Source organism: Brassica oleracea, chromosome C4, assembly GCF_000695525.1.
Source record: "Brassica oleracea var. oleracea cultivar TO1000 chromosome C4, BOL, whole genome shotgun sequence".
NCBI lineage: Eukaryota > Viridiplantae > Streptophyta > Magnoliopsida > Brassicales > Brassicaceae > Brassica > Brassica oleracea.
Window position 1 is genome coordinate 5,419,596 of NC_027751.1, and position 12,340 is coordinate 5,431,935.

At 34.6% G+C, this 12,340-nt stretch overlaps 1 protein-coding gene and 1 pseudogene across 1 annotated transcript; both read right to left on the reverse strand.

Moving 5' to 3' along the window:
- Positions 1-1,794: 1,794 nt before the first annotated feature.
- On the reverse strand, positions 1,795-2,910 carry LOC106337925 (annotated as a pseudogene).
- An 8,069-nt stretch (positions 2,911-10,979) lies between these two features.
- Positions 10,980-12,111, reverse strand: LOC106337926 (F-box protein At3g57590-like). Its single transcript, XM_013777024.1, has one exon. It carries the CDS (start codon positions 12,108-12,110, stop codon positions 10,980-10,982), a length of 1,131 nt encoding a protein of 376 aa, XP_013632478.1. The 5' UTR covers position 12,111.
- Positions 12,112-12,340: the final 229 nt, after the last annotated feature.

Genomic DNA, 12,340 nt, shown 5'->3' on the forward strand with positions numbered 1-12,340 from the left:
GCCACCAACACACCGTAACGGGAAGTCTCGCTAGTGCACAATCCCAGTTTGGCCACCAATTTCTCAGAAATGAAGTTGTGGGAGGCCCCACTATCAATGAGCACCACCACACCTTCGCGCTCAATCGTACCTCGAAGCTTCATCGTTCGTGGGGAGGTCAACCCGACGACGGAATTGATGGAAACTTCGGCGACGACGGCCTCTACTTCCTCCTCAACAGCTTCCTCCACCTCGCACTGCTCCTCCAATAACTCCGTCTCAGTACCATCCGCGTGAAGTAAAAGAACTGTGAGCTCCGGCTTCGCACACAGATGGTTCCGATGGAACTTCTCATCGCACTTAAAGCACAAACCTTCCGCTTTCCAACGCGCCACCTCCTCCGGTGTTAGTCTGCGAAATGGAGGTTTCAGGCGGCCATGGTTTGTCGCCTTCTCGTTTCCTCGAACATTAGGGGACGGAGGAGACGGGTTGGGCTTAGTGCGCGTGAGTTGTGGGCCTGACCCACTCGAGTTGGGCTTTGGGGAAAAACTCGACGGGCCCGAACCCGAAGACTTTCCTCCCTTTGTTGGGCCTGGATCTTCCTCCACGGACCAATCCTCCACCTTCTTCGCCATTTCCATCATCTTCTGTAACCCCCGGGGGTCGAACATCTTCACGCCGGCGCGGATTTTTGCCTTCAACCCAATCATGAACGCCAGCTCGAGCACATCCTCTGACAACTCCGGGGCGTTCATGGCTAGGGATTTAAACTCCTTACATTAGTCACGTACCATGCCCATTTGTCGTAACGTCAGAAGACATTCCCCTGCAGAGGTGTCACGGTTCGCCGAGTACTGCTCCAAGATGCGAAACTTCATCTGATTCCAACTGCGAAACGGGTTTCGATCACGTTCCCAGCGGTACCAGAGTAAAGCCTCACCATCAAAGCACGTACGTACGGTTCGCAGCTTTTCCTCCTCCGTGTAGTCGGCGAGCTCAAAGAACTGCTCCACCTTCAACACCCAACTATCCGCTTGCTCGCCGTCAAAAAGCGGTAGTTTCAAACGACGAGTCAACGAACGATCGCGCCCTCCACGAGGTTCTCTGGAATAATCATAGCGTTCTCGCGAACGGTGAGATCCTGATCTCTCCTCCCTACGCCCGATCGGAGTTAGATCCACCCTTTGGCTCTGCTCACCTACCTCCTGGTGTTCCTTACCTCCGATCATCACCTCCGACTGAGGATCCTCACCAACAATACACTTTCCTCCTGCCTTCTCCAACAACCGCTGCTTCGTCTCCTCCTTTTCACGCCTCCGCTGCTCCCACCGGCCGAAAACGTCGCTCATCTGGGTCTGCATCGCCTGGAACGTCTGTTCGAGCGAGTCTACTCGCCCCCTCGTCTGTTCCATTTCGGAAATAGCGATTCTGCTCATCTGTTGCTGCAACTGGTCCATGTTAACCTCCTGATCTGGTTTCTTTGGTGCCATATCTCCAGAATCGCAAGTGCTCTGATACCAATTTGATAGACTTTAGTTATCAAAAGGAAGAACAATGTGGTCTGAGAATGAAAATAGAGTTGTATTGATCGCAAATATGTACAGGTTGAGTTTTTCTCAGGAGTTTCTCACTCTCCCCATGCACAAAGTTGATCAAACAATTGATAAAAGATAATGACAGACTTATTCCTTATTTATAAACTTGACCTTCACTCAACAACTTGCAATGCCAACGCCAACATCCCATGTGCGTCCGTAACAGCAAGGACAGGTCATCACTTCCTCGTGCTTCTAGATCCCCCAGCTTACCACTTCATCACTGTGCCTCTCCCCCTCCTCTATCAGACTTGATGGGCCTTGCCGTAGTGAAACAGGACTGGAGGCCTAGTAACCCCAACCGTATCAGATTTCAACACTCCTGAGAGTGTTCTTTTCGGCATTGAAATATAAAATATAAAACCGTTTAAAGGTATCGAGCATAGACAAATCAAATTCACCTCTAGTAGTCATTCCAGCAACGGTAAATTCGTGGACTTTAATGACATCATTCTCAGGAAAAGGGTAGACATACTTGGACCATTCTTTTTTATTGACGTCATGTAGAACCCACATACGCAGCTCAATGGCACCACTGTCACCAGACTCCCAATTAATCCCACCTAATTTACCCTTATAATTTATCAATGTCGGAGTTTTACGATTAAAGCATTTTGCTTCAATAACCTTGAACTCCTCATACCTAACATCAAAACAAACTATCACTAGTATGTTTTTTTCATGAGCTACGTAATATATATCTCCACTGATGCATATTCCTTCAGACCAATAATAACTGTAGTATTTTGGACAACCGATGTTACTCCTCCACCCAAGTTTTGGAACTCCTGATGTCAAAATTATATGACGACGATCCCTTGCTGAAGGATAAGGCAAATGCTCTACCAATATCTTGAATTGTCTGTCAACTGGATCAAACCCTAGAAAGGCTTTTGACGTATTGTACATTATCACTTTAGGTAACTCCGCATACTTTCCCGTGATAGGATTACATATCAGAGTCATTGCATCCTTCCTTGAGTGGCACTTTCCACTGAAACATATCAAACCAGATGCATAGTTACAACGTCTTGAAGGGAATGTCGTATGATAATCGGCGGCTTCTACCAGCGAAGACTTGTCATAAGGAATCTGAGGCTGTGGCGACGAGTAGAAGTGTAGTTCCTCACCAACTTAATTTGTCGACTGCGAATAAAAGACGTGGTCGAGCAGATGACCTGGTCAAGTACAAATCTTTGAAATATGGACTACTAAGCATGGATTGCCATAACTTGGACACGCAATGAAACCTCCCTACTGATTTTGAAGGCAATCTCGAGAGTATCTCAAGAATGAGATCTATTGGGATGGAAGCTGGATTTTCTGCTCTACTCATGATCGTTTTATTAGCAGACGATGGGACTTAGAGGAGAGAAATATATATCTAGAGAAACTAACCTACTCAGCTAATATTATATATCGAGATGATGACCTAGCAGCATCTCCATTAAACTCTATAGATATCTAAACATATAAAGAAAAGATAGAAAAATAGAGGTGTTAGGGAATAATATTTCAAAATAGAAACTTGTAGATTTTCATTAGATATTCTCAGCCATGTGTTAAAAATATTAAAAATCAAATAATAACTAAAATTGAAATAATAACTAAAATGAAAAACAAAGTAAATGGAAAAGAAGAAAAAAATTTGACCAATTCATTCGAATAGCAATTTTTAAGTTGTTATCACAAAACAACATCCAAAAACTAAAATGACCAAAATAACTTTTTTATTTTGAAAAATTTAATATTTTTTTTTTAATTTGAAATCACATTCCAAAAACCTCAACCCTTAACTTTAAAACCTAAACCATAAACCCTAAACCCAAAAATCTACCCCTTAATTCTAAACCTTAAGGTCTAGATTAATTAACCCTAAATTTATAAAGTGTATATTTACTTCTTTAATGAAACACTAGATTCTGACCCGCCCTTGAAAGGGCAAATATATATATATATTTTAACTTTTTAAAAAGAAATTTAATTTTTATATTTGTGTTATTTTTTGTAATCATATTTATATTTAATATTAATTTAATTTATCATAATTTTGGTAATTATTTCAAGTTGCATAACTATACACTTGTGCCATATGCATTTCAGATATTATTTTTAAACTATATTCTTAAATTTTGCAACATATTATATTTTCTTATTAGTTACCTAATATAATTAGTCAAGAATATTCTTAACCAAAAAACCCGACTCGGAATCGACCCGAAAATCAAATTCTCATACTCTATTAGACCTTGCATATATACTCAAACGGTTCTTAAATTCTTATATCCGAAAACCAATATTAAATCCAACCCGCACCAAAACCGAACAAAATTTTTGAAATTGTTTTGATTTTCTTAAATATATTATGTTAAATATATATACATATATATATATATATGTAAATGGGTTAATATGTTCTTCACTAACTTTAAGTAAAATCACATTTAATAAATATTTTTTAATTGAATAACCTATTTAAACCCGTTAAACTAAATGAGTTTATATGAATATTTATTTCTATTAAAAGTTCATTTTAACTCCGTTAAACCCTATATTAACATCATGTGCTTTGTTAATTGATAAACTTAATGTCTATGTAAAATATTTAAAATTTGAATAAATTAATGTCTGGTTAAATATATTCCATTTTTTGGACTGAGATGTAACTTATGTTGTTGTAGTGTGATAATGATTTTTGAAAAAACTGGTATTCAATTGTATTTTTGCTAAAAATCTATGTTAAATATGATTACAAAACTTAAGTTGAAATGGTTTTATATTAACTAGAAGTTTTAAACAGCGATACGCGCGGATTCTATGTTTTAAATTTTGAAATTATAGTTTGTGTATATTTTTGGTATGACATTTATTTTTTTTTTTTTTATTTTAGAATATTTTTTTAGTTGTAAACATCAAAGCATTCATAGAAGTATGGAAAATATTTAGCATTAAGCTAACTGCCCAAATTAGTTGTATATTTATATTTATATTTACAGAACTGAAACAATATATGTTTGGATTGGTTATAATAAATATTAAAAATTAAAATATGTTTATACTGAAACGGTGTAACCCTTGTGGTTCAGTAGTCTTTTTATAAGTTCTTAGAAGTGTATTCTCCTGAATCATTAAGAATTTACATCTTCTCGTTTTAATATTTGGAAGCTAATTATATAAATTATTTTGATACACATTTTAGCAGTTTGACCTATCATTTTTAAAGAAAATATTTTTTTTTTGGTCATCTTTTAAAGAAAATATATAATATGTTTTTTTGTAAACATATTATTTTAGCAAAATTTACATATTTGGTTTTCTAAAAAAAAAGAATTTTGAATGCTTTTGCATTATTGTAACCAACAAACCATAACAATTGAAAATTTTGCGATGATATTTGTTTATTATCAATCCTCGGTTTTTTCTTAGTTGTTGATTTTAATTTAACCTCAAAGTCATTATGTTTATAATAGATATTATCATATTAACTTAAAATAAGTTATTTGAAACTTTGTAAATGCATTATAAAAAATATATTCCATTTTTTGGACTGAGATGTAACTTATGTTGTTGTAGTGTGATAATGATTTTTGAAAAAACTGGTATTCAATTGTATTTTTGCTAAAAATCTATGTTAAATATGATTACAAAACTTAAGTTGAAATGGTTTTATATTAACTAGAAGTTTTAAACAGCGATACGCGCGGATTCTATGTTTTAAATTTTGAAATTATAGTTTGTGTATATTTTTGGTATGACATTTATTTTTTTTTTTTTTATTTTAGAATATTTTTTTAGTTGTAAACATCAAAGCATTCATAGAAGTATGGAAAATATTTAGCATTAAGCTAACTGCCCAAATTAGTTGTATATTTATATTTATATTTACAGAACTGAAACAATATATGTTTGGATTGGTTATAATAAATATTAAAAATTAAAATATGTTTATACTGAAATGGTGTAACCCTTGTGGTTCAGTAGTCTTTTTATAAGTTCTTAGAAGTGTATTCTTCTGAATCATTAAGAATTTACATCTTCTCGTTTTAATATTTGGAAGCTAATTATATGAATTATTTTGATACACATTTTAGCAGTTTGACCTATCATTTTTAAAGAAAATATTTTTTTTTTGGTCATCTTTTAAAGAAAATATATAATATGTTTTTTTGTAAACATATTATTTTAGCAAAATTTACATATTTGGTTTTCTAAAAAAAAAGAATTTTGAATGCTTTTGCATTATTGTAACCAACAAACCATAACAATTGAAAATTTTGCGATGATATTTGTTTATTATCAATCCTCGGTTTTTTCTTAGTTGTTGATTTTAATTTAACCTCAAAGTCATTATGTTTATAATAGATATTATCATATTAACTTAAAATAAGTTATTTGAAACTTTGTAAATGCATTATAAAATAGTTTTTTAATATCATAGGATACAATCTAATATGTTGGGCTAATCATTTCTCTTTTGTTTTTTTGTGCAACTGGGCTAATAATTTAATAAACTTAGAAACTGTCATATTCTGTTGATTTGGAAGGCAAAGCTAAATTAGGTTATTACCCTATCATGTCCAGTGCCCATGCAATCACTAAGTGAAACTCAAATTTATTTCAACAAATTTTTTACACAAACATACTTCATAGTCGGCATTAATATCTTTTGTAATTTCTTCTCATTTTGTTTGTCTATTTTTTCTTATTGTTTTTCTTCGTAACTTTGCTCCTGAATATCCTTTTTAGATTATGGTTTAGATCCTTCTGCTGCGGGCTTGCATGTAGCATCTGAAAGAAAACCATTGGTTATGGACTGGTTACATTCATGATTATGCATCTGACGTTCTTTTTTTCATTGACCAAAATTGTATATCTTTTATCGTTCAGCATAGGAAGCTGGGATATAGATACATCCATAGTGGCGAAAGCCAATGAAAATGGTCATATTCGTGTAGCTTAATGTCCGTGATTTAATCTAGAAAGAGATAAGTTTTCTGCATGATACTTTGTTGACTCATGTTGTATTTTACATGTAACATACTTTGTCATTTCTTTTGTTTTAAGCAATTTTGTTATGTTGGTTCTTCGTGGAACAAACCCAAAACTTTTTCTATGAGAAGTGAGCCGTATCAAAAGAGACAAAGAGTCCGAAAATATTATGAAGAGCTTATCCATCTCCAGATTTCTGTCGAGAAAAACAACAACATCATCTCTTCTCACCGCAGTTTCAGATTCCTTTAATCTCTCCCTCGCACCCATCTTCAACGCCTCTCTTCCAACACCCTAAAACCCGTTTCTTATCCTCCTCCTACCACTGTATTTACGACTCCAGTGACGGATGTGGCGGTGATAATTATGACTATAACAGAGGTGTCGTCAATTTCCCTCGTTGATCCGCCCAAATGCCCGTCGTCTTTTCCAAGCATCCATTGTCACTCACAGTTAGAGAACATGGGATCTGTGAAGCCGTTAAATACTGTCCATAATGGAAGATTGCTTCTTACTTCAGACCGTTCAAGCTCTTTCCACTTCAATCACACAAAGAGAGAATGTAGGATGAAAAAGAATCAGTGAGAATATTCACTAAATCAGTAAAATGTATGATCATGTTTAGAGACCTCCCCTAGCAATAAAATATTTGAAGTAGTAGAACAAACCTGAAGAAAGCACAGTCTAGGAGTAAAAAAAAAACTTGGTCGCTTACCTATAGAAATTGAGAGACAATAATATCGAACATCATAGTCTGAGAGAGTTGGATAAAGGACTTTAAAATCATTACTGATCACCTGACCGCTGTAAATTTGGCGCATTAGCATCTCATTCATTCCATAGCTGCATGCATGCTTTCACAACCAAGAAGATGACGAAGCTTCTCATCACACTGAATAGCCATTGGATGCCGGATCCTGTAAACATATTGTGAAAGAGAATAACGGGTGATTAGTTTTTTTTGTTTTGTTTATAGCTCTTCAAAAACCTCTAAACATACAAAAAAAGTCAACTCCAATCCCAGAAAATAAAGAGAAACCAGAGTATCTCAATACATACCTCTAAATTGGTGAGATTTATATATTCCCAGGGCATTATCTCTTCGCAAGTCTCACCAGTGCCAAAGTTTGCAAGTGGATTAGATAAAGCAAACACTTGTAGTTGAACTAACAGCTAGAAGCTGCCACTTGAGCTAGAAGATATTAACACATGTGCGGTTAAACAAATTAACTTAACAAGAATTGCAGTTATAATACCAATTTCATCATATATTAGATAACAGGAATTGCAGAACCTGAAACATATAACCTTAACAACAATGAAAGGACTGAATATGACCGTTGATACTCTTGTACAGTCAACATTTCAACTTATTGAGTAAGAAGAAAATAGCATTTGCTTCTTTCCCGAAAAAAGCAAGTGGTACGTTCAGTCTCCACTATTTTTTCTCTGCCTATACATTTGCTTTTTCTTTCGCCATTCATAGCAAAACTGATCATGTCTTGACTTTCCAAATCCCTAACTATGCTTCCTTCTTCTCCATGGCCAACGCATCATCACTTCACGTCACTGAAGAGAGAGAAGAAGTCATGTTTTCTGAGAAAGGTCACACCTTTAGCAAAGCCCACTTTCTAAACCCCATCGCTACCTCTTGTGAAGCCGTAGCCGAGCTTCCCCGTCAACGTCACTCTGTTTCATCATCTCCTACAAAGTTGCTAAACAGCTTGTCTTCACGAAACTCTGTCTCTGGGCTTTGGGTTGCAGAGCGTCATTTTGTCTCTTGGATCGGAAAGATGGAAGCTTTACACGAACCCACATGGAGAAAAGCTGGGATCTTTGAAGCAATCAAGGCTTCCACTTACAACATCACTAAGAACCCATCTCTGCTTCTCTCTGTTTCTAAGAAATGGTGTCCTGAAACGAACTCTTTCGTGTTCCCTTGGGATGAAGCAACGATTACTCTGGAGGATGTCATGGTGCTTCTTGGATTCTCTGTTCTGGGCTCCCCTGTTTTGGAATCTGTACACAGCTCCGAGATGAGAGATGCGGTGGAGAAGTTGGAGAAATCATGGCAAGAGAAGAAGGCTGGACATGATATTGTGAGGGAAGAGCCATGGATTTCAGCTTCATGGGTAGAGGTGATCTGGAGCATGAAGCTTTCCTTGTAATTAAGGATGACATGAGAGAAGGAACGCTGAACCGACGAAGGTTTCAACGAAACCGAAAGTGCTCCATCGTCTCATTCGCAAAGATTTAGGCTGATGTGGCAAGAGTTTAAACGTTGATTGGTTAATTTTTTTATGCCTAAGTGGATAGGCTGAATGTTTGAGCATATCCAACTTTTAATATTGTAAGATAATACTCTCACCGTTTCATAAATAATATCACTTTAAAATTTTTCACACAGATTAAAAAAATGATTGAAATGCATTAAAGTTCTTATTAATTAAACTTATTCGACCAATAATATTTGAGATCAATTAAATTATTTATAAAATCAATGTATTTGTAATTAATTTTAATCTGAAAGTTGCATTGAAATTCTAAAATGACACTCTTTTTGTAACAATGAAAAAATGTTTAAGTGACACTTAATATGAAACAGAGGGAAGAGAGTATATGAGTTTTGAATATTAAAAGTGTTATGAATATTATGGTGATGCCATTATGGCAAGTCTTAAATATACTTGTTCTCCAAGCTTTATTTGTTCTCCAAGTGGCTTTGTCCACAAACTATTGTAATCATATATAAAGGATTCATTACTCATGGAATAAGACACACCAATTCCTCTCTTCTTTTGTCTTCTCTTCTTTACTCAAAACACGTTATCAGCACGAAACTCTAGCAATCTTGAACTAATAGGTATAGATTTTTATTCTACTATACTTTTAGTCTATATTCAATCCCTTTTCAAATCATGATTATTATCAATTCATCGTTTGTAAGAATGGATTCATACACAATATGAGCTTAGGTGCTTTAGTCGACAATATTGATCTACCCTTGTTTAAAGGAAAGAAAATCGTTTGATTTAAAAGAGATCTTGTCGATGTTTATAAGCTAATGCTCAATTTTATTACAGTTTATATAGCCGTATGTGCTCTCTTTGTAAGTTAACATATGTGATGCTTATATTGTGTTATTGAAAGTCATCACGTTGGTATCGCTTTTATTACTTATTGTTAATATTGCATTCATTCGTAAAACTAAACATGTCAAAGTTAGTATTACTTAGCATCCTTGCTACTGCATCTTGTTAAGCATATTTAAAGTTCTCATACGGCTTCTAATTTTTAAAGCATATTAGTTTAATAACTTACGAGCTATACGACTGCATGAGACAAAGGTTTCAAGGAAACCGAAAGTGCTCCATCGTCTCATTCGCAAAGAAGAATATTTAGGCTGATGCGGCAAGATTTTAAATGTTGATTGGTTAATTTTTTATGCTGGATATGCTGAATGTTGAGTATATCCAACTTTTAACATTGTAAGATGTAAACATATTTGAATGACGGATTTGAATAGATTAACATAAGATAAAAAAATCAGTAAATATTTTAATATAAATTATATATACCATTATTATTAGGCTTGTGTAAAATTTGTCAAAAGGCAAAAAACAGTATTAATATAATTAATGTTGATTTTAGAAGTAACATGTGGTTATTAAATTGCACACTAGGTAAAGAAATAAGAAGTTACTGTTTTTTCTTTACAGCAAATAGGAAGTTATATTTTTTTTAATTTTAAACCACAATATTATATGCAGTTACATAAAATAAGGAGTTATATTTCATTTTTGAAGGAATAAAATATGGAAATAATTTATTGGACATAACATTTATCATTTGGTCAAGATCATAATTTAATAGAATACTAGATATTGACCCGTCCTGTGTATATTTTTTGTTGTAATTATTTTTGAAAATTTTAATTTTATGTTTTTTCATATTTGTATTTAATATTAATTTACTATAATATAATTTTTGGTAATTACATTAAATATGTCAAGTTGCATAACTATACACTTATACCATATGCATTTCAGAAATTATTTTAAACTTTATTCATAAATATTACAACATATTATTTTTTTTAAGTAGTTAAGTATCTAACATAATTACTCAAGAATATTTGTATCCAAAAAAATCGATTTGAAATCGATCCGAAAATCAAAATCTCATACTCTATTAGACATGACATATATATTTGAACAGTTCTTAAAATGTTATATCCAAAAAAAAATATCAAACCCAACCCGCACCGTTAGCCGAACAAATTTTTTGAAAAATATTTGAAATTTTTAATTTTTATTATGTTCTGTTAAATATATATATATGATAAGCCAAACAGAATGATAAGAGCTCACAACAAAACTTGAAGATGAGATAAGTCACATGAACATCACAGCCAAACTAGCTAGACTCTCTTTTAAAAAAGTTGAAATCCTCCACATGGTCTACAAAGACTTTAACGCTACTAACATCCTCACCAAAACCTTGGATTTCAACACTCCTGAGAACGTTCTTTTCGGGATTGAAGTAGAAAACATAAAAAGGTTTAAATGTATCGATCATAGACAAAACAAATTCACCTCTAGTGGTCATTCCAGCAACGGTAAAATCGTGGAGTTTAACGTCATCATTCTCAGGCAAAGTATAGACATATTCCGACCATTCTTGTTTCTCCGCATCATGTAGAACCCACATACGCAATTCAATGGCACCACTGTCATTAAGATTCCCAGTAATCCCACCTAATTTACCCTTATAGTTTATCAATCGGAGAGTTTGATGATGATTGTAAAAGCATTGTGCTTCTATAACCTTGAACTCCTCATACCTAACATCAAAACAAACTATTTCATATACTCCTTTTGAGTACCTTGGACAAACTAGGTAGTATATAACTCCACTGATGCATATTCCTTCAGACAAATATCCGTAGTATTTTGGACAACAGATGTCACTCCTCCACCCAAGTTTTGGAACTCCTAATGTCAAAATTATATGACGATCCCTTGGAGGAAAAGAAGGATGATGATCTACCAATATCTTGAATTGTTTGTCAATTGGATCAAACCCTAAAAATGCTTTTGACGGAATGTACATGATCACTTTAGGTAACTCCGCATACTGTCCCGTGATAGGATTACATATCAGAGTCATTGCTTCCTCCCCTGAGCAGCCCTTTACACGGAAACATATCAAACCAGATGCATAGTTACAACGTTCTGAAGGGAACGTCGTATGATAATCGGCGGCTACTACAAGAGACGACTTGTCATAAGGAATTCGAGGCTGTGAGGACGAGTAGAAGTGTAGTTCCTCTTCCTTTTCCTCACCAACGCTGTGGACAACAAATAAGAGACGTGGTCGAGCAGATGACCTGGTCAAGTACAACTCTTTGAAATATGGACAACTAAGCATGGATTGCCATAGCTTGGACACGCAATGAAACCTCCCTACTGATTTTGAAGGCAATCTCGAGAGTATCTCTAGAATGAGATCTATCGGGATGGAAGCTGAATTGTCTGCTCTATTCATGGTCGTTTAATTAGCCGACGATGGGAAGGAGAGAGATATCTATAGAAAACAACTCACACAGGTACCATTATATATCGAGACCTAAGTAAGAGCATCTCCATTAAATTCATAGATATCTAAACATCAAAGAAAAATGTAAGAAAAAAGAAGTGTTAAGGAATAATATCTCAAAATAGAAACTTGTAGTTTTTCATTAGATATTCTCAGCCATGTGTTAATCTTTAACTGGT

Coding starts and splice junctions, on each gene's coding strand:
- LOC106337926 (XM_013777024.1), bottom strand. CDS start 12,110: ATGAATAGAGCAGACAATTCAGCTTCCATCCCGATAGATCTCATTCTA.